Consider the following 26,127-nt stretch of genomic DNA (forward strand, 5'->3'; position numbering starts at 1 on the left):
TGCATCAATTGAAATGTGAATTACTCTAGTAGGGGCTTGTATGGAAGATCTGGTTTATAATTTATATGAGTGCTGCAATAGCAAAGGCATTCTGAGCATCTCATAAAAGCTCTGCTCTGCCTTTGTGCCTTTGAGCCATTATCTGCAAAGTACAAACCCAGATTTTAAAAACAAGGCTGGAAATGCTGGAGAAGTTCAGTGGAGACCTGGCATAGAACACTTTGCCCCAGTTTTGCTGGAAATGCCAAATGCTTGGGGCTGTGCCACCTTCTTAGACAGCTGCTGGCAACCCTGTTGTAGCCCTGCAGAAATAACCTCCTGATTCTGGTTTCTTGCAGGAATTCTGAAATTCCATGAGTATTATCTGGGTGACAGCCTGACAGAAAATGCTGGGGACTTCCATGAAGCCAACAGCGTGGCCCTGCAGACACTGACAAACTCAGCACTGGAGCAGCACATCTCCAGCGTGAGGGAGGCTCTGGGGGTGGATTCCTACTACACCAGGTAAGTTGAGGTCAGGGGGTCTAACATCCTGCTCTCCCACGTGAATTTATAACATTTTAGGATGAGCTAATTGGCTGAGAAGTCTGAGAACTGAGAGTCACAGAAGGGGCAAATTTTCAGTGCAGTAACAAAACAAAAAAAAGGCTTTGTTTTTGTAACCATGATTATTTTCCTGCCAAACAACTCTATGCACATGCAAATAAGATCCAAACCCACAGGCTGTGTGGTGAATTTGTAGACTGGATGAGGGGGCAGGTGCCATGTCTGACTGCATATGGACAGATTTCATCCTACTTACAGTTTCCAGTGTAATTAATTCTCTTTCAACTGCTTTGAAAAACTGCAAATACCATAGGAATTCTAACCATCCTCCCCCCAATGTGGCTTGTGGCTATAGCTGAGTGAATAATTTAGAACCCACATGTTGATTGTTGAGTCTTACCCTGCAGACATGCAGATACACGAGATCCATAACTGAAATCTGCAGTTGGGCCTCATGCAGCAGTTTTGCAGATACAGTTTTTAGTTTCATTAACTGTTTGTCACCACAGATTCACCTCCTGGCAAGGGCAGTCCTTCAGTCTTCAGGTTCTGGGATGAGTTTTTAATTTGCTGGGATGTCAGCTTCTTCCTCTCTTTGTGGTAGTGGTAGGGGTAGATTTTTGGTTAAGGATTCTGGGTTTAATGCTTGTCTCCAAGATTTTGGACCAGTGTAGTACAACCATAGGCAGACGTTGTTTTGCCATGTCAAAATCACATGCAGGGGATCAAGCAAACAAATCTTGGCTGTTCCACGTGGGTGAGCATCACTTTCTACTTGAAACCTCTTTCCCAGTGTGCTTCAAGTGCTTCCCCTCAGCCCTGCTGATTCCACTGCTCTCCAGGGCCCCAGTAGAAGCTGCCAGCCTCAGTCCCAGCCCCAGGCTCTGCCCAGCAGCAGGGCATGCATGTGCACAGCACATGTGAAGGAGCTTGACTGCTCAGTCCCTGGCTTGCTGGAGTGCTCTGTGGTTCAGGTTGAAGAGTTTATGTGTCCACAGCCTGTGAGCAGGGTCAGAGGTACTGCTGAGTCTCCAGAGCATGTCTTCACACTTTCTGGAGGGGAGGGGATGCACAGCATGTTCAGTTCCACACTGCAGCCTTCAGGTTCTGCTAGAAAGGGTTCTTTTCAGCTGGTCTAATTAATCCTCAAAGTAACATTCTTGCAAAAAAAAAAAAAAGTGTAAGGGATTTTAAAATCTGCTTGAACTTGTGTCAGAACAGACTCCGCTCTCTTTAGGGAGAGCATGTGACCCGCTCTCTTGGGTTCATGAACTCAAGATTTTTGCCTCTTTAAGGAGCTGTGAGTGTTACTCCAAACTGTGCCAGGACTCAGAGCTGAGCATGCCTCAACTGGAGGAAAAATGTGCAGGGAGAAGCTGTTGACAAACTTTCCTTCTTCATTTTTTCCCTTATGTTGGTTTTTTTTAATCCCCCGTCTGTGGTTCAGCTGTCCCCATTTCAATGTTCATGAAGTGATTGACTTTTGTCAGGACTTATCAGGCTGTAAATCACATTGACCAGGAAATTCACTCACAAGAGATTCATGATCCATACAGCAGCAGAGATACAGCTGGTTGCCTGCACAAGTACAGGTTGTGTGTTCATTTAATTCCTGTGCTCTTTATTGGGAAACATGCCCTTGAGGAGAGGCTTCAAGCTGTCAGAAACCCAAAAAGTAGCAGAAATGAGATGCAAGGAAGCTTCATCAGGTAGCATCCTAGGTTTATCTTAAGTGTAAAAAATCCAAGGTTTGTGATGTGCCATTGTTGTGGTTTAGGAATGGTACTCCCCAGTTTAGTTCTCCCACTGAGATTCTCCAAACCCCAGTACTGCTTCCTTCCTCCCTCCCCCTCTCTCCCTCCTGGTGGCTGGGGAAGAGAATTGGAGGCACAAAAGGTGAAGATGGTGGGTTGAGATAAGAACAATTTAGTGGAAACAGCAATGAGACAAGGAAACAAACAGTAACAGCAACAGCATTAACAAAAAAAGTGTACAAAATAGAGAGAGAATGATTCACATGCAAAATGCTCACTGAGCCCAACCCAGCCCACCATGAGCACCCCAGCTGTGCTGAGAAAATTTAGATATTGGTGTCAGGAGACTGGGAATTTAGAATTGTTGGGCTGTTTCTCAGTATTGCTGCTGTACTTGGGGCATTGATAGAGTAAATTGTTCTGTGCTTTCCCTCTTTGTATAACCGGAGTGGCAGCACAGCTCCCTCTGCTACGTGAAGGAAGTATGTGGAGCTTGAAGTTAACTGTGGAGATTTGGAAAGGATGTGCTCACACGTGTTCTTAGGCAGATAAGGGTTGAGTTGGTGTTTCCTGCAGACTCAGCTTTTCAGTGTTGTGCTGCAGCTTTAGAAATCTCTGCCTGCAGTGCACAGAAAGGGTCCTGCCCTCCCCCCTGCGTGTGCCACTCACTAAACCTTGAGGAATCCCAGGAGAGGAGGAACTGGGGCTGGTATTGTCTTATATGCCTGACAAAAGGTTGAGCTTCTGTTTGAAAAACATTTTTGCTCAGACTGGCCAAGCATTTGTCATCAAGCTGTTGCTCCTTCTCGCACCAGTGACCCTTCATCTCACTGATTCCCCCCAGAGCCTGTGCTAGCAGCGAGACAGAGAGTGAAGCTGGGGATATCATGGACCAGCAGTTTGAGGAGATGAATAACAAGCTGAACTCAATGACTGATCCAACTGGCTTCCTGAGGATGGTCAGCAGGAACAACCTATTGAACAGGTGAGAATGCAGCACTGCTGCAGGGGTCAGCAAGCAGGAGATTTCTTGGTGATGGGCTTCTCTCTAAACTGCAAGTTTAGGTGCAGCCAGTGCTCGAGGGGAGAGCCAGCAAGGACTGGTCCCTGTTGTAACTGATGAGTGTCCAGAGGAACAGCTGTTCTGAATTTGTTCTTCTCCTGGCCAAGTGCTGATTTTGAGACTCCAAGCAATTGTTTTGTCCCTGCTGTATGTGAGATGCAGAGCTTGGAGCTCTCTCCTGCACACTTGTTACAGAAATACATGTTTTTGTTGATCTCAAGTGTTGTACCAATTAGGTGGGAATATGCTGCTTTTCCAGAGTTACAGGATTGTCCTAGCTGCAAGTCTCCACTCATTTTCTGCCTCTTACAACTTGTTCTCAGCCTTTCACATCACTGTGCTGATTAGGGCTTAGGGCAACCATTTGGAAAGAAAATTGAGGACAGAATTTTTCCAGTGTGGCTGCGTGATGCAACCCAGGATTTCTGACTGGATCTGTGCTTGATTGTGGTTTATGAGCACAGGATACCCTAGGCCTTTCTCAGCTGGAAAAGAAAATGTGATCAGCCTGGAGTGTTGTGAGCCACCATTGGAGCTTGTGAACTGTTACAGCATCCCCACGGACCTGGGAGCTGCCTGCTGGCACCAGCAACTGGCCTGGTTTTCTTTTCAGAATCCATCAGCATATCTGTTCAAGCTGCTGCACTGATGAAGGACTATGAGTACTTGCTAGTTTTGGATCACACAGGCAGATCCCCAGAATTGCTGAGATGTTTTGCTAGTTTATCAGGCTTAGAAAGAGAGGAGATTGTCCTTCTGATTATAGGAGGAAGTAGGATGTGATTCTGTTCCAGGGAATGCTAATCTTCAGGAACACTGCAGTGGCCAACCATGCCACATCTGTCTTTCTGCTTCACAGGAGCCACATGCATTACTTTGCAGCCAGACCTAGGAGCTTAGGCTCAGGTGTCTTGTCAAGTAAGTAATTTGCAGCTCTTAGGAGCAGCCCAGGAATGGGGCATCCTGGGTATTTAACTGAAAGCACTCTCAGGAGAGAAGCAGGGGAAGCATTAGAAGTAGCTGTGTCTGTGATGTTCTTGCAATGAGCACTGAGGTGAAAAAATAGAGACACTGCTAAATAGCCTCCCTGCCTGCCCCTCTCCTTTTGCCTGTGGAGGGGGACCAGGGGATGGAGCTGACACTGCCACATCTGTTTGCAGCTGGCTTGCTGAGCCCTGAATTCAGGGTAGGTGCTTTTAAGCAGAGAACAGTTGGATGTTTTTTTCTCAATTCTGCTTAGAAAAGGAGGGTTGGCAGCTCTCTTAGAGAACTTCTGAGAGGAAATGGACTTTGGCGGAGGAGAAAGCACTGAAGGAACACTGTGGGGATCTCAGGACTGGGCAATGGCTGCTTGAGCTGAGGATGCCACTGGTACAACCACAGGATAGCCACAGTGGTTCCTGTCTTCTTGCAGCTTCTATTTCCTCTGCTCCTTAGGTAGGGCAAGCTGATCAGGATCATTGGAGCCTATTACTGCCCTCAGGGCTGACAACTTGCCCTGGAGAACCATACAGCTGACCCTCTCCAGATTATCAGCATGGCTGATAATAGGCTCCAATAGGATCATTGGAGCCTATTACTGCCTCAGGGCTGACAACTTGCCCTGGAGAACCATACAGCTGACCCTCTCCAGAGCAGAGGGATGGGGGCAGCCCAGGCAGAAGGGACAGCAGTGGCTGGGGAGTCCCTTCTTTGGTGGTTCTCTGCCATCCAGGATGCAGTGCTGCAGCTGCTGACATGCAGACCACCCTGGCAGAGAGTTCTGGGTGGGCTGTGGGTTTTTTGCAACCACTGCCAAGTTCTGGAGATACTTGTGGATCCTTGAAATGATCCTCAGGGAGCTCAGATTTGGCTGCTTTCTGGAGCTTACTGAAGCTTTGTACAGTGTGTGTGTGTCAAGGCCCTGAATGTGGATTTAGGGTTGCATCTTTAGGAAGAGTCTCTTTGAGGAAGGCTTGGTGGGTATCCAGCTTCCCAAGGCTGCCAGACCCCTGCAGCACCAGCCTGAATCCCAGCCCTCCCAATGGCTGTGCTTGGCCATGGGCAGTATTTTACTTGTCCAAAATCCTAATTAGTGCTAAGGCAGGAGCAGCTCTGTGCTGGTTCTGGGATGAACCCCTCCTTCTGCCTGGGCCCAGCCACTCATCCCCAGCAGGCAGAGCCAGCACCTGTGAGGCTGCTGGTCAGCCAGGTCAGTCTGACCCTGTTCTCTGAGGCTTTGCTTTGTTCCTGCATCCCCAAGACAAAGGCAGGGAGCAGAGCTGAGCCCTGGCTGTTTGTGCTGTTTCTCTGCTTGCTGCAGGCTAGGCTGCCTGTACAAAGGGTTATAAATCAGCAGCACTGCAGAGTCTGAGCAGAGGCTTCCAAATGAAAGATTTCACTGTTCAGACATCAGGGGATCCTCTGCATTGCAAGAGCAAGGTGGAAATCATCAGTGCACCTGGAGCCTTTTGTTGGCTTCTTTGGGAGGAAAAGATGGGCTGGCCAGGGCTCCTGGTCAGCCCCACTTGCCACAAGAGATCTGTTCATCCTCCCCTGTGGATTTGCTCACTCTTTGTGTACACACACACACAGAGGCAGGAGAAGTGAGAGATTTATGGTGCTTCCTTGGTTTGGTTCTCATAAAAAGCAATCTGAGTGATGAGGAAATAAATCTAGAGCTGCTTGTCTGGGAAACCCAAGATGCAGGAGGGCTTTGCTGATTGAAGTAATGAAGCCCCTATTCCCTGCAGTAAATGAGTGTGTAACAATGGCTGAACATGGGCTGTGGGGCTGGCAAGTGCTGCCTGATGGCAACAATCCTGCCTGACCAGGGAGGATCAGGGCACAAGGTCCTGGAGACCACTGAATATCCCTGCACAAATTTTCTTTCCTGATCTGATGTTAAAATCTGTGCTTCATAAAGCTGAACCCTGCAGGCAGGTGCTGCAGTGAAGTGAGGCAGATGGGTGTGAGGGGAGCAAACAGCACCAAGCCTGTGCTGATCCCCTGTTGTACAGATCGCCCAGACGAGTTTCCAGCAGCTCTAAGCAGCAGCAGGAGCAGCATACTCATACTGCCACTGGAATCTCTGGGTTGTAGAGCATGGACAGTCAGACACCAGGCTTTTGTTGGCATTCTGAGGTTATTCCTATGAGCCCATAAGATGGTAATTCCTTGTGGGTGGTAAAGAGCGTTTTTTTCTTCAGAGAATTATAGGTTTTAGGCATGATGTGAGCTGGGTCAGAAGGCTGGTTGCAACAGCTGAGGAGACAAAGGGGGGAAAATGCAATTTCTGAGTCTGTGAGTTGGTATGTATCAGAAATGGCTGGGGTGTGTCCCAGGCCTCCCTACCTTTCCTTTGAGGTCCACCTGCTAAAATGTTTTGGAAAGTTACCCTTTCCACGTAAAATGGTCCCAAGCCAAGGATAACATTTCTGGGAGCACAGCTGCTGGACTAGTGAGCCCAGAATGGGACAACTTCATTTCCTCAGCAGGGCAGACACTTGTGGCTGCTGATGCCAGGAGTGCAGAGTTCTGTGGGAATATCAGAAATGGGCACCAGGTGTTGCTCAGCAGTGGTAGAAGTGTAGAATCTTGCTGTCTCGTGGTTGGCCTGTTGTCACATTTCCTCTGGTATCACTAGGTCAGTTGGTGCACAACCCAAGTGCAAATCCTCCTGTGGCTGTGGTCAGTTGTCAGTGGGTCTCATGCCTGCCTGCACACAGCTGCTCCCCATAGGTGTGCAGGAGCAGCTGGGAACAGCACTCCAGGCACTGGAGTGTGGAGAGAAACTCCACAGCAATGTCATGTGCTGTCTGCAGCTGATTCATCCTGCCATTAGTGTCACTGCTCACTGAGGTGTGAAGCTGAATGGGAGACTAAAGCCCTCCCATGAAGCATCTTACAGAGCAGGGTCCCCTGGGTGACAGGGTCACTGTCAGAAGTCAGGGCAGCCACAGGGCAGCTCCGCTTCCTGCAGCTAACCTCTCCCTTGGCTTTTGCCCACAGGAGCTGTCAGAGCATGACCAGCCTGTTCAGCAGTACCATGTCTCCTGTTAAGGATGGAACATCATCACTTCCAAGGAAGCAGACTTCTTTCACCAAACCCCCACTCCGTGCTCTCTACGACTTACTGATAGGACCCATGGAAGGAGTAAGGCTTTGCACAGACACCAAATCCTCTCAGTGTGGGAAAGCAAGAACAGACAGCTTGGGGCTGGTTTCTGAAGTGTGGTGTTTTCACAGAACAATCTGGGTTGGAAGGGGGTCTTAGCAACCATCTAGAGACAAGATTCTAGTCCTGCATACTTTTTTTTTTTTTTTTTTTTTTTTTTTTTTTTGTGGGCTGCCAGTGTTTAAGCTGGAGCAAATTGCAGTGCTTTGAAGTTACTCCTTCCTGGAGTGAAAACTAATTGTTTTTATGATACACTAGATGAATAAATTTCCACAGTTCCATGGGACCAGGAGCAGTTGTCACATTTTGTGCCCAGCTGCATGTTCCCTATTGACTAATCTCTCTCCTTCACTTCCATCTATAAGATGGTTCCTGGTTAGATGTTTTGGTGAGTCTGGGTTGATGATGATGTCAAGTGTCTGGAAGTGCAGACCATGGACAGATCTGTCTGTAGATGGTTCACTCTTCAGAGGAAATGGCTTTTTAGAAATTCAATATCAGAAAGAATATTCTCTGACAAAGGATAAGGACAAGGCGTAGGTGGTTTGGGTTAGCCAAGATTCCATGCTGGAGCAGAAGGAGCTGCAGAAGCAGGGTGAGGCTGGGCCCCACGTGGGCTGAGGCCAGGGTGATGACCCAGAGCAGACAGGTCAGTGCCCTCAGTGCTCACTTGTCCCCTGGGACTGGCTGGGCACAGGTGGGCAGCTGCACAGGACGTGCTGCTCTGTCACACAGAGCGTGGCTCTGATGTGGGTGTTTCCAAACTGACATGGGGTCAGAGCAGAGCCTGATGCTTGGGAAATACAGACACGGTGCAGTGAAAGGGCCAAACGAATTCTCTCTTCTTTCTTTCCAGGGTTTGATGCATTCCAGTGGGCCTGTTGGCCGCCACCGTCAGCTGGTCCTGGTTCTGGAGGGAGAACTGTACCTCATTCCCTTTGCTCTCCTGAAGGGCAGTTCCTCCAATGAGTACCTCTACGAGCGCTTCAGCCTCATTGCAGTGCCATCCATCCAGTCACTGAATCCCAGCTCCAAGGTCTGATACTGCTTATGAAGCCTCTTCTGTGGGTGCAGGTGTTGGTACATGCTCACAAAGCAGCAGCTCTGTCCTGCTGTGCCAGACACAAGAACAGAAAGCACAAACAGGCCACCCTGGGTCTGAGGAGCATGCTGAGCACCACAGCTCTGAAGTAGGCTCTGATGTAGTTCCTGCAGCACGCAATCACAGCCCCAGGTGTGCCAGGAAGGAAAAGGGGTTTGGATCATTTGGATATCCTCCTCTGAAGGATTGCTTGTGCTGGGTGTGGAACTACATGGCAGACTACAGAGATGTAGGTGTCTGTGATCTGTGCTGAGCTTCCTTGCCATGCTGACTGTCCTGTCACATTGCTGGTATGTTCACCTCCATTTTAGCATTCTGAGTGGGGAAAACCACTGATGTCTCAGGACACCAAAGCTGTGAGGGAAAACAAATCCCACAGGTGAATCCTGCAGAAGCATTTCTAATGCCCAACTCCCTGGGAGAATGCACCAAATCACATTTGCTCTTGCTGGGCAGTGTTTTGTGGCACATCTTGGTTTGCCCTGGGTTAAGCACAGTCAGTGGAGCAGCAGAAGGGTCTGAACCTTGTCAGCATTACTGCTATTCCATTCAGCATCAGCTGCCTGCAGCACCTGCTGCTGGCAGTGCTGACACTGGTCTTGGAAATGCAGGTATGAGGAACCACTTAGTGATTGCAGGTGGTGTTCCAGGAATGTGAGAACCTGGAACCTTCTTTATGTTTTTAGCTCTGCTGCAACCCTCAAAGGGACCTGGGCTGTATCTGGGATCTGGGGATAGAAGTCTTGACCACACTCAAATAGAGGTGTTCCTTGGAATAGTTAAACAGAAGAAACTAAAGAAATGCAGTCTTCCTGTAATTATGACAACCAGACTTATGTTTAGAGCCAAAGGGACAGGATATTTTATTTCCAGCACCGTAAAAATGAGATCTTTGAACCCCATTTTCTCTTTCTCTTTCTGTCTGTAGTCCCATGTGAGGAAGAATACTCCTGCTTACTCCAGTTCTACCTCAATGGCAGCTGTGATAGGAAATCCCAAGCTCCCTTCAGCAGTTATGGACAGGTGGCTGTGGGGACCTATGCCCTCTGCAGAAGAGGAAGCATATATGGTATCTGAGTTACTTGGCTGCCAGCCCTTAGTCGGCAGCTCATCAACAAAAGAGAGAGTCATGAGTGCCCTGACTCAGGCAGAATGTGTCCATTTTGCAACCCACGTCTCCTGGAAATTGGCTGCTTTGGTCCTGACACCCAACACTGACAGCAACCCAGCCAGCAGCAAGAGCTCCTTTGGGAACCCCTACACAATCCCAGAATCTCTTAGGATGCAGGATGATGCCAGTGATGTGGAGAGCATCTCGGACTGCCCTCCTCTCCAGGAGTTCCTGCTTACAGCGGCTGACGTGCTGGATCTGCGGCTTCCTGTCAAGCTGGTGGTTCTTGGCTCTTACCAAGAGTCCAACAGCAAAGTCACTTCTGATGGAGTCATTGGCTTGACAAGAGCATTCCTGGCTGCTGGGGCTCAATGTGTCCTTGTGTCACTCTGGCCCATTCCTGTGGCTGCTTCCAAAATGTTTGTGCACGCCTTCTACTCCTCTCTCTTAAACGGGATGAAAGCCAGCGCGGCCCTGGGAGAGGCAATGAAAACCGTGCAGAGCAGCAAGCAGTTCTCCCATCCAGCCAACTGGGCAGGTAGGAAGAGTCTTCTTCTGGACAAATCAGATGGGGTTTCTAGGGAGCTGGCAAACTATGTGAGCTGAGCAAGGAGCAGTGCTGGCAGGTAATTGGGAGCAGTGTGTGCCTTGTGCTTTCCTGGAATTCAGTCCCTGTGTCTCAGACTCTGATTCAGCTGAGTGTGGCTGAATGTCAGTGTCACAGGACTCATAAGCATTTCACTGGGCACAGTAGGTGGGTATGGACTGGGTATAATTAGAAGCAGTTGTGAGGTGAAGTGTATTTCATGACTGGAAAGAAATAAAGTGCAGTACAACAACTCATTCTGTATGTTTGAAATCTCCAGGCTCACGCTTCCTGTGTCCTTGGGATGGAGTCAGCTGGAACACACATATAGGCTTTTTAATGGAAAATATAGTGACACTTCAGCAGGAGGCAGGAGAAGTGCTGCTGGAAGCAGCAGCAGCAAGTAGTTGTGATTTTTTGACATAAACCTTGTAGGACTTACTCCTTTGGTCCTTTTAGGAGAAAGAGAAAAAAGGTTTTCTCTTGCTTCCATGGGGCATGTCTCAGCAGTGTCAGCTCCTTGTGCAGTGCTGGTGCTTGCTCCCTCTCAATTAGGTCTGTACTTTGAGATTTGGAATGACAAAATCTTGGAGTTCAGCAGTGCTGTGACAGGAATATGTACAGATAACCTAATTTCTCTTCCTGGCATGAGGCCTGGATTTTGAAAGCTGCAGGCATTCCCCAAATTGATTTTTGCACAGGCAGCAGAAGCATGTTATTTAGCTCAGGAAACTGTGGTGAATATGGCTCTGGTGTGAGCTGCATATGGCTGGAGGAGCGGGAGCTGGTTAAAATGAGTCAGGCTGACAGTGATTTCAGGCACGTTGAGTCCAGCATTAGGATGTGGTTCAGGTAGTACCAGCTGTGAGCTGAGTTCAGGTGGGATTTTATTTTCCTTGCAAGATTTTTCTGTCTCAGAAGAGCTCTAAAAGGCCCCAAAAGTGACCACTTCCTAGTTAGAAAAGAAAGAGTGTGGACACAGTGCTTGGCATTGCCAGCAAGCAGAGGCTTTCAGCTGCTCAGGCTGTCTGCGTACTGCCCCTTCCATGGCACTGTGCAAGTTCATCCCACACAGTCCCTGACTTTACTGCTGACCCTTGGCACTGAGTTTTGGACAGAGCACAGAGCCAGGAGCAGCTGCATCCTCACTGCATGAATGAGAAGGGAAACTCCTTGTGCTGGCATTTGGGGAGTCTGGCAGTGAGTGGGGCTTGAGCCAGGACAGGTTTCTGACCAGAACAGCAAAAACTTCCCATGTTCAGCGTTCTGTTTTAGGACCACTGTTGGCATGTGTTGATTTCTGTGGCTGCAGAGGAGACCTGGAGCATGCCTGGACAAGTTTAGCTGCAATCCAGTGGTTTTCTGCTTGCTTGAACAGGAAGATGCTATTGATTTAATAGCAGGGGACAGTAAGAAGTATCTAGAAACTTTCTGGAAGTTCATTCAGTCTGCATGACTGGGCGGGGAGTGGGCAGCAGCTCTGGGAAAAGAATGTCCCTGTGCAGGGTACAGTGAACCATCATTCACTGGTCTGAGGGCAGAGGGCATCTGTGTCTGGTTTGAACATTTTCCATAACAACAGGAGGTTGACTGTCTCTCATTCTGAATCCTGCAGGCTTCATGCTTATTGGGAGTGATATGAAGCTGAACAGCCCTTCTTCACTGGTAGGACAGGCCCTGACTGAGATCCTGCAGCACCCTGAAAGGGCCCGGGATGCTCTGCGTGTCCTCCTTCATCTGGTAAGGGAAAGGAAGGGCTGTCACAGCTACCACAGCCCATCTAGTCCTGAGACACCCTCACCTGAGGGCATGAGCAGAGCCATGAGTGGAACAGCAGGCACTCCCTGATGTGCAGCCACTCCCACTTGAAAAAATATATATATACACCTTCATCCCCCCTCCCCTGCTATGATGTATCCTCTTGCAAAACTCTAGATCAGTGTGGAAAGACTTGGACACCTAAGGAAGTGTTCAGTGCAAAAAGAGGCAAAGTAAGCAAAATCCTAGATTGTATTGTGACAGAATCCTCCCCAGACCCATCTGGTTTGCATTAGCTGTTGAATTGGGTTTCTGCTTAAGGGGTAAGCATTGGGATTAATTGTTTATACAGGGAAATAGCTACGAACATGGCAGTCATGGAAACACAGAGCACAGTCACTGCTGTCTCTGTGTTTGGAAGATAAGAGACCCTTCTGTCCCCATCTGTGCCACCAGTCTGTCCTGGGGAACAGCGGGACTGGAGCCAACTGCCAGGTGGCTGGAATGATCACTCATGACTTCTAATACTTTTCTTCCCAATGCATCATCTGTGGTCTCACAGGAGTGTGAAGTACCCATAGAATGATGGAAACCTGTGAATATTGCTGGTCTTCCCAATTGCTGGGGTTTGTGGACACTCATCGCTCTTTCCTGTGTGCTGTGTAGCTGCAGGCTCTTTGTCTGGTAAGAAGCAGTCTGGAACCCCAAGGTGAATCATCTTTAGGGAGAAATGCAGCTGCCAGGCTTACAGGAAACTATCCCAAACAAACTGTTACTTCATTTCTTGTGGCATTATTGTTCCCAGTGTCCCAGAGAATATTGACACTCATCACTGTGATGTTGCAGCTGTGAAAGCTGAGTTACTGGAGCTTTTCTTTCCAAGGCACTAATGCCCTCTTGTGTGAGACAGGCCAGGATCAATCTTGGATTTGCTGTCTCCTGCCTGCTGTTCCAGTCCCTTCTCTGTGTAAAAAGAGGCAGTCAGTAACAGCATCTTGTACAATAAGCTGTGTCATTTCCCCCCAGGTGGAGAAATCATTGCAGCGAATCCAGAACGGGCAGCACAACTCCATGTACACCTCCCAGCAGAGTGTGGAGAATAAAGTTGGTGGCATTCCAGGCTGGCAGGCACTCCTCACAGCAGTGGGATTTCGGCTGGACCCACCAGCCAGTGGCCTCCCAGCAGCAGTGTTCTTCCCAACCTCGGACCCTGGGGACCGGCTGCAGCAGTGCAGCACCACCATCCAGTCCCTCCTAGGTGAGAGGAGGCACACATCAGCCTTTCACACCTTTCTGTGATGTCAACATGTGAAAAAGGGATGTTTTATATCAATGAAATCAATGTATTGGACTGGGAAGAAGTTCTAAAAGTAAATGTTAACTGAAAATGTTGCCACAGATGAGAATCGTTTGCTGCTGGGTCGATGTGACTGTTCCTCTCTCCCAGCTCTCAGTCAGGAAACCTGTCATCAGATGCAAAGTGGGAAGATCTTTTGCTTTCTGGAAATTGCTGCTGCTTCCAGAGCTGTCCAGTGATGTTGGGGAGAGGTTTTAGCAATTAGCCAAGTGTGTGCTTTGTTGAGGCTTGTTGCATTTCTTGCAGTCAAGAAACAGATACAGATGTTTCTGCTGATGTTTTTCAGGTTTGCCTAACCCTGCACTTCAGGCACTTTGTAAACTTATCACAGCTTCAGAAACAGGAGAGCAGCTTATCAACAGGGTGAGTTGGGAGGTTTTCCTCCAGTACCAAGTTCCAAATGGCTCTTCCCAGGTCAGTAAATTCAGAAATATGCAGAATGGTTGATGCCCTGGTTTATCAACCCAGAGCTTGCTAGGACACTTGAGGGTTGAAATTCTAAACTTGCCTGTTTGTGTGAATGAACGTGTGTGTCCAGAAGGAAAATATGCAAGTGGGTTACTGGGCTGCATGGCCCTGGGACTCCCTGTTCAGTGACAGGTGAAAGCATGATCCCTACAGCAGTGTGGGGGAATTGAGTAACAGACCTCTAATTGCTGTTTGGCCATCCTGCCTAGGCCCACGTTGGCTGCTCATTGCCCACTCTATTCACTCAAGTCCCAAGGTGTGGTTGATTTTGGACAATGCAAGGTCTGTCAGAGAACTCCCTGAGCCTGTGCTGCTCCTGTGTGTGCTCACAGCTCCAGGGAAAGGATTTCTGGTCTTTAGGAGAAGGGCAGTGCTACCTACCTGTGGTGATGGGACTTCTCCCTCCCCTCAGCCTCCTTCACACTCTTCCCTCTCCTGTCTCTGAGCATGCCTAGCCTAACCTGACCTTTCTCTGGGCCACCAGCCTGGCTGCTTTCCATTCCATGGTTCTTACTGTCCTGAGTGCTCCTCTAATGAGGTTTCTCTTCAGCATTTGCCTGCTTTAGTACATGGACACACTCACACAGGGAATGGGCCTGTATCTCACTGTCTTTCCCTTTTCCCTGTGCAGAAACATTCCAGGCAATACTGTGGTGGGGGATTGTTCCATGTGGTGTCAGGCTGCCCTTCCTTCAGTCACATGGAGTCTGCAGAAAAAGCCAGAGAAGAGCCCCAGCCTCTCTGTCACCTGCTGAGCAGCTCTGGTAGCCCACTGGGATGAGTGTGCTCCAAGGAAAGGGTTCCTGTTAGGATCTGCAGCAGAGTTTGAGATGTTTCCAATGCCCTTGGTGGTGTTTTGCCTCTTGCCTTGGCTCTCCTCAGTGCCTGAGATGTGTGTGGTTAACTTCAGGGTTATCTTCCTCATGCTCACCCAAGGGAAGCCAGGTCTGAGGGGTGTTAGGAGGACAGGACAACATTCCCATGCTCAGAATGCCTTAGAGTGCTAATGAGGTGGCTTCATGATTGCTGCCCTGCCTCAGATAATTAAATTACCCAAGGAAAAACATTCAGCTGGCTGTAGACAAGTAACAAAAGACACACTCACCCTTTCCTCACTGCCCCACAGAGTAAACACTGGCAGGGATATTGCAAGTTTTCTTCCATGGCCCAGACCCCTGGCAGAATTCCCTTTTGCACCAGTCTATCCTGTTACATGTTGGTTTTCAGCAGCTCTCCCCTCCATTGTGGTGATTGCGTTTTCCTCTCCTGCCTCTTGGCAGTTCATGGTGTGAGCAGCTGGGGCTCTGCCTGTCCCAGAGGAAAGCAGACTTTCTTCCAGACAGCAGCAGGAGGTCAGACATTGCAGTCACTGGGTGCTGCTGGTTGGTTTTCCTCAGTGGGTGACCAGCATCACAGGGGAGTGAGTGCTTTTGGCATTAGTGAAGCAGCAAGGTGGGAGCCTGAGCAGCTGCACTGGATAGAAAATGCTTATTTTGAGTGCAAAAGTGAAGGCAGGAGCCACAAAAGACAGCAATTCAGACGCTGCATGTGCAAGGAAAAGTTAGGGATTTCTGCCTGCACTGAGCGCCAGTGCTGCGTCCCAGAGGAAACAAGAGAAGGGCTGTTTTATGTTCAGCCTCCTGCCAGAGTGTGGGTTGGCCTGAGTGTCTGCCTGCTAAGTGTCTGAGCTGTCATGAGCTGGGCACTCCCAGATTCCAGCTGCCTGTTCCCATGCTGTTGGATTCCCAGCTCAGGCCATTCCCATTGCTCCCTTCTTTCTCTGGACAGAGCATCTTGGCAGTCAGGGTGCTGGCTCGCCCATGGATGTGTCCCTGCAAGGTTCCTCAGCACAGGCACTTTGTAGCACAGAGTAACCCATGTTCTTTTCTCCTCTTTTCCTTTCTTGTTGCCTGCTGCCCGAAGGCTGTTAAAAATGTGGTGGCAATGGTGAGTATGATGTGCACGGGGGGACACTGCTGTGCAGGGTGCAGTGCTGGGGTCACTGCACACCCGTGCCCTGTGCTGCTCCGTGTCTGCACCCGCTCTCAGGCCTGGGATTTGCTCCACACAGCTACTGTGGAAAAAGGCCTGTGTAAGCTTTTGTGGGTTGTGAGAGATGGGTGGTCCTGAGGTTAGCTGGTCCCTGATTAATGGCTTTCCATCCTTGCTGCCCTGGCTGTGTTGGTGAATTACACGGGATCCTGGCATCTTAATTTGTGTCAGATCTTCATAAACACATTTTCTCTCTAGCTTGCTACTCCTGTCCCTTGGGCACAGTTGGGAAACTTCTTTCCTGGAGGCCATGGAGATGTTAGGAAAGTCTTCCATGGTTTCATATGACTTGTTCTGCCCAGTTAATGAGTTTCTTAGGATTTGTGTAAGGAGTATGGCTCAGTCATGGAATGGGCTTTAGTATATTTCTGTGAGCAGCCCCAGAGTTTCTCTTTCCTTTTCTTTCCCTTCACAGATGTTCCTGCTGTGCTTCCTTCTTGCTCAGTTTCCACTGGCCACCCCCCAGCCCTCACCCCTGCTCTGTCCCTGCCTTTACTGCTGTTCCAGTCTGTCTGATGTTGCTGTCCCTGAACTGTCCTTCTTCCCAGACCTTCCCATCTCACTGCTCTGTTCAGGAGCAGCAGCTGAACTGGGTGTTCAGGGAAAGGGCGTGCAGGGGCCATTGCTTTATCTGTGGCTGTAAGAGAAGCAGTGATGTGACTTGTAAGGAATGGCTAATGTCTGTATTGCTGTCTTCAGCTGCATCAAGTCCTGGTTCAACTTCAAGCAGGAGAAAAGGAGCAAGATTTCCCCTCTGCACCAATCCAGGTCTCCATCAGTGTCCAGCTCTGGAGGCTGCCTGGCTGTCATGAGTTTCTGGCAGCTCTAGGTAGGAAAACACTTCTTTCTGTTGTCTCTCTAAACCCATTGCTGGTGTGGGGGCTTTGAAACACTGATAAGATTCACAGCTTCACGTTTGTCTGCCCCCTGCAGCCCAGCCTGCATTTGCCAAAATCCAAGGTCTGTGCTCTTCGTCTCTATTTCTGTGAGGAAACCTGGAATTAATAGTAAATTGTTTGGCATGTAGAACATTGTCCCCTGAGATGTTTTTGGTATATAATTTCCTGACAACTCCAAGTAATTTTCAGCTACAGAAGTCTTGACAGGAGTGACTTGTTAATGAGTGTGTGTGCTCCCAGTCCAGTGCAACAAAACTCCCAACACCTGGAGAAGGTGTGCTAAACAGTAAAAAATAACAGACAACAAACTGCACGTGAGAGGTGAAGTCATCCTTCCGAGGGTGCTGCAGGCTGTCACACCTCTCTGTTCTGTCTGTTTTATAAATGACATTACTCTTATTTGAGACAGAGGGTCTTTCTGTGAGCTGTAATCTTCTGTTCCATGTCCCACTACAGGTTTTGACCTTTGTGAAGTTGGCCAAGAGGAGGTCATTCTGAAAACTGGGAAACAAGCTACCAGGAGGACCATGCACTTTGCTCTACAATCCTTGCTGGCACTTTTTGGTAAAGCCGCTCAGTGTGTTTTTGCTCTTGTGTCATCTGATGATTTGATCAGAATGGCTTCTGCTGAAATCTCACACTTGCATCATTGCAGAGGTCACACACATGTCACATAGACCAGATGTGATACAGAGACTGGAGTAAATGTTATTTTTGTATGGGAAAGACTTGTCTGAGCAGAAGCTGGAAATAAAGTCCAGTGGCTGGAGAACAAATAATTCATTCTTTGTGTTGAGATATAAAATGAGTAATATATATGTGATATAATTATAAACTTCCATCTAGGATACTTGGACAGAGGTTCTTGCCTGGGCTGTGCACTTCTTTTTCCTTACCTAAGCAGTAGCTGGTAGCACAGAGCCTGAGGGCATGTTTTGCAGCATTTTCTCTTAATTCTGATAGAATATTACCTGGTGTTATTTGATTTTATGGTGTATCTAGGGGCATGTTTGTACATACTGTTGTCTTTTCTTTTTCAGATTCTACAGAGCTGCCCAAGCGCCTTAGCCTGGACAGTTCCTCATCACTGGAGTCACTGGCTTCTGCTCAGTCTGTTTCCAACCCTGTACCCCAGTATCAAAACCCTCCATTCTCTCCTACCTGTCCAGACAGCCTTGCCTCAGATGCCATTTCTGTGTACAGCCTGAGCTCCATTGCTTCTTCCATGAGCTTTGTTTCCAAGCCAGAGAACACGCTGGATGGGGCAGGACACAGAGGGCGGCAGGATTATGAGAGGCCCAAGAATATCTATCCACACAGGTCTGCAGCTCAGAGCCAGCTGTCACCACAAGCCACTGCAGCCAGCAAAGATGAGGAAGAGTATGAAGGTTTCTCTATAATCAGCAACGAGCCTTTAGCCAGTTACCAAGAAAACATAAAACCAAGATTTTCCCCTGATCACAAACAGCCCAAAACTAGTCAGAACGGAGGCATTAAAGCATCCATCAACTCCAAAGGGAGCATAAGTACTCCAAATTCTCCTGTTAAAATGACTCTCATCCCCAGCCCAAATTCACCTTTCCAAAAAGTTGGGAAACTTGCAAGTTCTGATACTGGGGAATCTGACCAGTCTAGCACTGAGACTGACAGCACCGTCAAATCCCAGGAGGACAGTAATCCAAAGCTTGATCCGCAAGAGTTGGCCCAAAAAATTCTGGAGGAAACTCAGAGTCACCTCATTGCTGTTGAACGTCTTCAGAGAAGCAGCAGCCAGATCAGCAAGAGCAACAGCTCAGAGGATGGGGCTCCCAGCCCCGGCGGCGTGTCCGCGTTCCGCTCCTCGGAGACCAGCGCCTTCAGCCGCCCGCTCAGCTCCAGCCAGAGGAACCAGTCTTCTTCACCTCTTGCCATCAAACCAAAGCCTCCAACGAGGAGTTCATCCCTTCAGAAGGTGAGCTCTGGCTATAACAGCCCCACAACGTCGGAGATGTCAAACAGAGAAGGCACAGGTCAGTACAGTGGGCAGCCATCTCCGGGTTGTGACTCACATGGGTCCTTAACTGAGCAGCCCCCCTTTAAACTCAAGTACCCCAGCTCTCCTTATAGTGCTCACATTTCTAAATCACCCAGAAATATCTCTCCGAGCTCAGGGCATCAGTCCCCTGGTGGCAGCACTCCATCTCCTGCTCTTTCTTACTCCTCAGCTGGTTCTGCTCGCTCAAGCCCAGCTGATGCCCCAGACATTGACAAATTAAAATTGGCTGCCATCGATGAAAAAGTGCAAGCAATTCACAACTTAAAGATGTTCTGGCAAAGCACTCCCCACCACTCCACTGGTCCAATAAAGATTCTCCGAGGAGCTCCTGGAACAATGACTTCTAAGAAAGATGTCCTCAGCTTGCTCAATTTATCACCACGGCACAGCAAAGAAGAAAGTGCAGAGAAGCTGGAACTGAAGGACCTGTCTCTTGGGCAACACCTTGCTGCTTCACCACAGAAGATCCCTCCAAATGGACACAGATGCCCTGAAACCACAAATTCCATGACATCAGCTCATTCCTCACCTGGCAACACTCTGGGAGCTGTGCGTCCCCTGAGGCTGCCAGCTGGGAACGGGTACAAATTTTTGTCACCAGGAAGATTTTTCCCTTCCTCCAAATGTTGAAATGTCCCAAGTACCAGCTGATGACTTACAGTCATGTTGAAGTATTTGCTTCTGCCCACTTGCCTTTACCAAAACAGAACCAGTAGCTAAAGCAGCCGTGGTCATGCCCTCAGCTGGCAGTGCCCAGGGATGGGACAGGCTGGCCTGCTGTCACTGTGGGGGCACACGGCCTCACACACATGGGTTTTTGTTTCCCTTATCAGGACCTTGGCCAGACTCACCTGATAGCAGGTTCTTTGTAGTATTCAGTATTCAGTATTTGCAGCAGCAGGTGCAAAGCATCTGGTTGTCTGCCCATTAAATACTGGCTTTTAAGCCACCTCCTCATATTTCTTAACCAGAAGTTTTACAGCTGGCTTTTTGTACAGAAATCACACATATCAGGGGTTGGAGAGGAAAGGGAGAGGAGGCAGAACATTGCTGTGTACCACAAAGAACATAGGTACAAGTCTCTGCCTGGAGAAAGATGAGCCATTTACTCGACTGCTTTCAGAGGCTGACAGAGGAGACCACATGCCTCTAGATACCTCTGCCAGGTTGGCCAAACCAGAAACTGCTGGGAGTAAAACTCCACAGCAGCAGGATCTGGCAGTTCTGTTGCATCATTTAGAAACTGGTGAAACAAAGACAAGAGGAGAGAGGTGCCCTGTTCTAAAATCTGCATCTCAGGTAACTTTTTTGGAGGGAAAGTCCTCAGATGAGACTTTGCTGGTTGGTCTGCTCAAAGGAAATGTTTGGGGCCTAGTAAAGCAGGTGAGCCTGTGTGTGTGGTAGTGAGTGTGTCAGAGAGACAAGTTCTGGGTTTGTGTGCGCTGGTCTCTCTGGCACACCACATTCTGAAGGTGAACTTTTTATCCTGGCAGGTTTTGGGCAGTACTTACATCTCTGCTCAGTGAACACAGAAAAAGATAGCAGATGCTGCAGCTCAGAACATTATTTTGCAGTTCCACAGCAGGCAAGAATGTGACATCAGTGTGTGTGATTCAGACATCACCAGACCAAAAAAACCCTCCTCGATCCTGCTAAATCATTGCCAGGGCTCAGCGCAGGCAGCTCTGGGAACCTTTTCCCTGCTATGGAGGCAGGTTTCCTTTGGAGCAGGTGTGGAAACAAGTTTCATTTGGAGCAGGTGTGGCAGTGTGAGCAGCTGTTGGTGCAGCTGGAGGCAGAAGGCGAGGCAGCAAGCGGAGGGGCTGGATGCAGAACCTGAGTGCCCTCTGACAAGTGGAGGAAAGGGGACCAAGAGCACACCCAGGGCGATAAAAGAGTCAGCTTCCCTAGGCTAGGTGGGGTTTAGGAGTTAGGGGCAGGCTGGAGATGGTTTCTAGGTGGCTGTGGAATGCAGTGATGTGATCAGGATCCCAGGGATCGTTTACATGCACTGAAGCCGTGGGCACGCGGCAGCATCGACCCCGCCACGTCAGCTCAGATCCACGCAAGGACTGGCAGGCTGTGAAGTCAGAGCACTGTATCACCAAGGTTTTGGTGGCTATTCTGCACTCCCAGAATTGGCTGAGTGACTGAAGGCTAATCACTTCACCTCTCCGTGCCTCGTCTTCCCTTTCTATCTAAATGGGGATAGTAATACTTACCTACCTACCTCACAGAGGTGTTGTGAGGCTGAATTCATTAGGCCCTGAGTTTGAGCTGCATCTGAAGTCAACTTCCAGTCTTGCAGCTGAATGGAGAGTGCAGGCAGCTCTGTGGACGTACCAGAGGTACGTTGCTGATGCAGAGGATTGTACTTAGCATGGCTGGATGCTCTTGTTGTAAATGTGGATCTGATAATTTGTGATTTTCTTAGGGATCTTGGAGGAAAAGCGTGATAGCAGGGCAGAGAATTCAGTTCTGATATGGAAACACGAGAATGCTTAGGCTCAGCTTACTCACAGGCATAATCAGATGCATGCTATGAGAATATTCTGGAGTCTGCTGGTTTCAGGAGAATGTTTTCCTTTTTATCATGGCAAGAAATTAACACAAGCACTAAAGGCAAAGGATACTGGGCTGGGTTGTTACAGCCAGCTAGCTAACAAGGGAGGGGGGATCACCAAAGTTTTCAGTGCAGAGAGAAGGAGTAGTTACCTACTCATACACAATGTAGCAGAACAGTTGAGTCAATCTGTTCAACTCATCATGATGCAAGTTATTTGTCTGTACATGACATCTTCCTGTGATGGTTTGGTGCTAAACATCACCTTCGTGTCATTTGGCAGGAGAAATTAGAATAGTGGGCCAAAATGAGTCAGCACAGCGTCTGCCCCTTGTGGAGACAGAGATGCTGTTGATCATGCCACTTGCTGTGGTCACAGGACTGCTGAGAGACTTCATGTGACCCGCTCTGTTTCTAACCAGCATAAATTTTTTGAAACGACATCCCAGGAACACCCAGGATGGAAGTGGGCAGCTTTTTGTTTATAGCAACAGCAAATACTCCCTGTAGTGCTGCATAACACGCCAGAAATAAGCCTCTTTGTTGTAGTTTACTTCCATAACTAAAGGATCTTTTAACCTGTAGAAATTCTATGCTGCCATTTTGTTACAACCCATTTCTGTGCTCCAGCAGGTTTCATGCTGGCTTAAAGCTTTCAGACAGAGCTAAATCGGGGTGGGGGGTGTGGGGGAGTGGTTCTTCTGTTGTTGTTTTTAAGGAGGGGGGAGCATTAGAAGCAGGGAAGGGTTCAGATGTAGAGAAAGTTCAGTATTTGGGGAATTTGATGTTGTATAAATATGGAAGGTGAGTGTCACTAGAACAAGTCTTTTGGGAAATAGGTCTCCGTTGACTTGGCACAGGTCACTTCCATTGGCTTGCCAGGAGCCATGAAATGCATGCTTACTCGTGGCTGGGAGACACTGCACACCTTGTCCCTCACTCCTCCACCTCCTGAATGAGAAACAACCCCTTTGTGAGGAAAAAAAAAAAAGAGTTTTATCAGGTTTGCCCAATACGTGGAGAAATTCAGGAAATGAAAATCACACGTTCTCCATTTGCTGTTAGAATTCCTTCTGTGGGTTTAATGCATTTGTCGTTGTTGTATTTGTGCATGGTACAAGTGACAACACTGCGTAATACAGTGAGCAATAACAATTAGGTATTAACCACTTCCACATTAAACCTGCCACATGCAACCGTTCCCCAAGGCCACAGAATGTTTTCGTTTTGCCCTGTACGTTTTACTGTGTGAGATTTCAGATTTTTTATTGACTGTCTTTAGCTCCATCTAAGTGGCAACAGTAAACAACCCCTGTGATCAAAACCTAGTTTACTTTGATTTTGTTGGTTAGCCTGTACCTCTGGCCTGATACTGGTTTTCCTTCAGTTTAATCATACCTTACTGAAACAAGGAAAAAGCATTGAGGGGGTGCTACACCCATGCATATCACTCTAGGCCATATTTTCTTTCATTAGGGCAAGCTCGTTCTGTGAACATCTCTTCCAAGTTGCAGAACAGATCCAGGGGCACAGAGGTGTCTGAGAATCTGTTAGGAAGCATCGGTAGTTTCAGCTGGATGGTGATAATGGGTTTGAGCAGTTTTGGGTTCTTTGCATTGCCATGCTGCCCAGCAGGGCTGCACGTGTGTGTGGACACTCGTCCCTCAGCTGCAGAAGAGCACTGGAGACAGTGACCCAGAGAGGATGGTCAGCAGAGGCTTCCCAGCAGCAGCCCTTCAGCACTCTCCCTACGTGCAGTGTTAGCCATGTTTGGCCTCTATGGACTTTCTTTGTAAATTAAAACTCTGTTTCCAGACAGCATTAAACTTTTTATATTATGAGATTTACCATGTAAAAAGATTTTCATATTTTTATTGAAATTGCTAAGGCATTTGGCCTTTTCTTCTTTGTGATTTCAGTGTCTATTAAAGCATGAGTTCTCTCAGTGCCTCAGTCTCTTATCTGGAAGGATTTGGGGAAGGGTGATTGTTGGCTCTCTGCTCTCTGCCCAGCTCCCCTGTGTGACCACGTCCTGTGGCAGAGCGTGGCTGAAACTCAGGGCAGCTCTCCTCAGCTCCCTCTGCAGCTTCCCTCCCCTTTTTGTGCAGTGCAGTGTTCCTGTTACCACTGCTCATTGGGAATTCCTTTTCCTCCTCCTGACAGGTGGTGGGAGCACCAGTATTTACTTTTATCTCGTAGCAGAGGACTCAGAGGGCTGGGATGAGCTCTGAGGGTTGTGAGTGAGCCCAGTGCTAAAGGGATGAGAGTCTCTCCATACCAATGCCAGCTGGAACTTGATGAGTTAAATCTTCCTGGTGCCCTTGTACTGCAGGGAAGTGTTGGAGACATGAAACTAAACACACAGAGCTGTTCTGGGGCCACAGGACCGCACACTCGGAGCAGCCAGGGGCCACTGGCAGGGCTGGCTCTGCCTCAGGCTGAGCCTGGGCTGGAGCCCTGCCACGGGGAGCAGCTCCTGGGGCAGCGTTCCCTCCTCCAGAGGGGCTGTGCTGGAGCTGGGCTCCAGTGCTTGGGCTCTGCCAGGCCTGGGGTCAGCAGGATGTGGCTGCTTGTGACACTCGTGTGTGGCAGGATGCAGCTGTAAACAGAGGGCTGGGGACTGAGCAAACACCACACAAATGTTGTCCATATGGGGAAGGAGCAGCAGCAGGGACTGAAAAACCAAATAAAGGAAAATCCTGAATGCTTGGGGAAACAGATGTACAGCCCTGATCACTGCTGCTCCTCATGGCCAGAGCCAGGGCAGGCCTGGGTCACCGTTCCAGGACTTCCATGGAAATAGGTGTCCATAGGAAGAGCCTGCTGAGGGTTTACAGCCTTTTATGTGGGGGAGGAGTGTTTGGCAACACTGAGTTTTATCTGGATTTCTGTCCTTTGGATAATGCCTCATTGGTTCTGGCTCCTGGCAAGAGGAAATGTGGGGGATGATGGCTTCTCCAGGGAAAGGGGAGCCAGGAGCTGCAGAGAGGGCCATGGGTCACCCCTGGGGAAGAGGATGCACCACTGGAACACAAGTGTAGAGCTTGTGGTTGTTTTTTCTTTCCAGCTTACCTGGTTTTATGTTTGTGTGTTTGCTTTCCCTCTGCTTGAAAACAGAGGGAAAGCAAAAGTCTGCATGGCTGTGGAAAACGTGAAAAATGAAAGCTAATGCTCAGGAACTAAAGCAAATCAATATATTTAGAATGCATTATTTTAAGTAAATCCTGTCATTTTCCCTGAATTACAATTTTGGAGAACCTCAAAGTGGAAGTGTATTTCCTGGCTGCTTTGTTCTAAGGAAAACATTTTGCCACAGGATAACTTCCATCCATCCCTATGTAAACCAGGATAAAGCCAAATTCAACACAAAGAACGGGCCTTGGGTGGTCCCATCCCTCTGCCCCCCTCTGGTATTCACATGCCCTCTGAACAGAGAGAAGCAGAGAAAGGAATGATCCAAACAATTTTTATCTTGCTGCTCCTGTTTGTGAACATGTGGAATGTGTTGGCAGATTATTTACCTAAAGGAATTTGGTAATTGGATTCTGCTGAGGATTGTTTTGTGGCATTCACACCCCCTGGGTGGAACCTGTCCTTGTCACACTCCTGCACTGCCAGTATCCCACTGCAATTCCTCTCCTCCAGGCTCCTCACGGCCTGAAGGGCTCCTCCGCTTGGGGCCGATTTCAGCCTTCTTTCAATGTTTCTGAGCTTTCTGACCTGCAGACTCCTTTCATTTTGTATTTTTTAGCGCCAGCTGAAGGTGGAAGCCCCAGCCTGGCTGAACCTTGTTCTGTTGTAATCAATCCCTGTCCTTCCCGTGGCGAAAATAAACGCTTTCACAAGAGGGCGGCATTGGCCGCGGAAACCGAGGCTGCTACGGATTTCCTGCGGTTCCGTTTGTGCGGCAACACGGGGGCAGCCCGGAGTCGGCTGCGACCCGCGGGTGGAGGGTTTCGCCTGCAGCAGATTGTAAAAGGCGATTTCAGCTTCCCCCGTGTGCCAGAGGCAGAGGGGGGGCGGCAGAGCGCCAAGGGGCGGCCTCGCCGGGGCAGCGGAGCCGCGCACGGTGCTCGGCGTGACAGCCGGGCTCCCCGGAATTCACCAGCGCTGCGGCTCCTCGCCCCCGCACGCTGCGGGTGACCCCGTCCGGCAACGGCGCCGTGAGGGCCCGACACCGCGGAGCGGGCAACCGGCGTGTCCGGCACCGGCCCGTCCGCGCCCGCCCGGCAGTGCGGAGGGTCCGTCCCGCTGCCCTGCAGGGCCGCGCTCGGTACCGGGAACTGCCGGCACCGCTCCCCGCCGGGCCGCGGCCCCGCTCCAGGCCCGGGCCCCGTTCTCGCTCCCCGCCCGGCCCGGGTCCCTCACGCCCCGCACCGGCGCCCGGCGATGACGTCACCCCATCAGCAACAACGGGAGGGCTGACGCGCACCGGAGCCCGCCCGGCTCGTTGTGATTGGCTTCCGATAGGGTGAGGTGTGAGCTCGCGGGGGCTGCGCGCCCTCGGATTGGCGGCGCCCGGCGCGTGCGCGCCTCCGGGCGAGGCCCGAGCGCGATTGGTCGCGCGGGGCGGGGGCGGGGCCTGTCCGGGGAGCGGCGCGTGCGCGGAGCGGCGGGAAGATGGTGCTGATCAAGGAGTTGTGAGTGGGGGCGGCGGGGCAGCGCCGGGGCCGGGGC

General features: G+C 49.5%; 2 protein-coding genes across 6 annotated transcripts in view; both read left to right on the forward strand.

Annotated features, from left to right (window-relative positions):
* The window catches only part of TTC28 (tetratricopeptide repeat domain 28), a 108,758-nt gene extending 85,363 nt beyond the window's left edge, over nt 1–23,395 (forward strand). For all 4 annotated transcript variants that reach the window (XM_041488391.1, XM_041488392.1, XM_041488393.1 and 1 more), the window contains 11 exons: nt 339–504; nt 3,145–3,285; nt 7,354–7,498; nt 8,376–8,555; nt 9,550–10,270; nt 11,934–12,058; nt 13,103–13,334; nt 13,720–13,796; nt 16,653–16,782; nt 17,309–17,416; nt 17,893–23,395. In XM_041488391.1, the coding sequence (XP_041344325.1) occupies nt 339–504; nt 3,145–3,285; nt 7,354–7,498; nt 8,376–8,555; nt 9,550–10,270; nt 11,934–12,058; nt 13,103–13,334; nt 13,720–13,796; nt 16,653–16,782; nt 17,309–17,416; nt 17,893–19,517 (3,650 nt within the window). In that variant the 3' untranslated portion in view covers nt 19,518–23,395. The remainder of the gene's footprint in view (nt 1–338; nt 505–3,144; nt 3,286–7,353; nt 7,499–8,375; nt 8,556–9,549; nt 10,271–11,933; nt 12,059–13,102; nt 13,335–13,719; nt 13,797–16,652; nt 16,783–17,308; nt 17,417–17,892) is intronic.
* A 2,616-nt stretch (nt 23,396–26,011) lies between these two features.
* PITPNB (phosphatidylinositol transfer protein beta) overlaps nt 26,012–26,127 on the forward strand; it is a 14,962-nt gene continuing 14,846 nt past the window's right edge. For both annotated transcript variants that reach the window (XM_041488627.1, XM_041488626.1), the window contains exon 1: nt 26,012–26,090. In XM_041488627.1, the coding sequence (XP_041344561.1) occupies nt 26,071–26,090 (20 nt within the window). In that variant the 5' untranslated portion in view covers nt 26,012–26,070. The remainder of the gene's footprint in view (nt 26,091–26,127) is intronic.

This window comes from Pyrgilauda ruficollis, unplaced genomic scaffold (assembly GCF_017590135.1).
Source record: "Pyrgilauda ruficollis isolate IOZ18807 unplaced genomic scaffold, ASM1759013v1 scaffold9, whole genome shotgun sequence".
Lineage (NCBI taxonomy): Eukaryota > Metazoa > Chordata > Aves > Passeriformes > Passeridae > Pyrgilauda > Pyrgilauda ruficollis.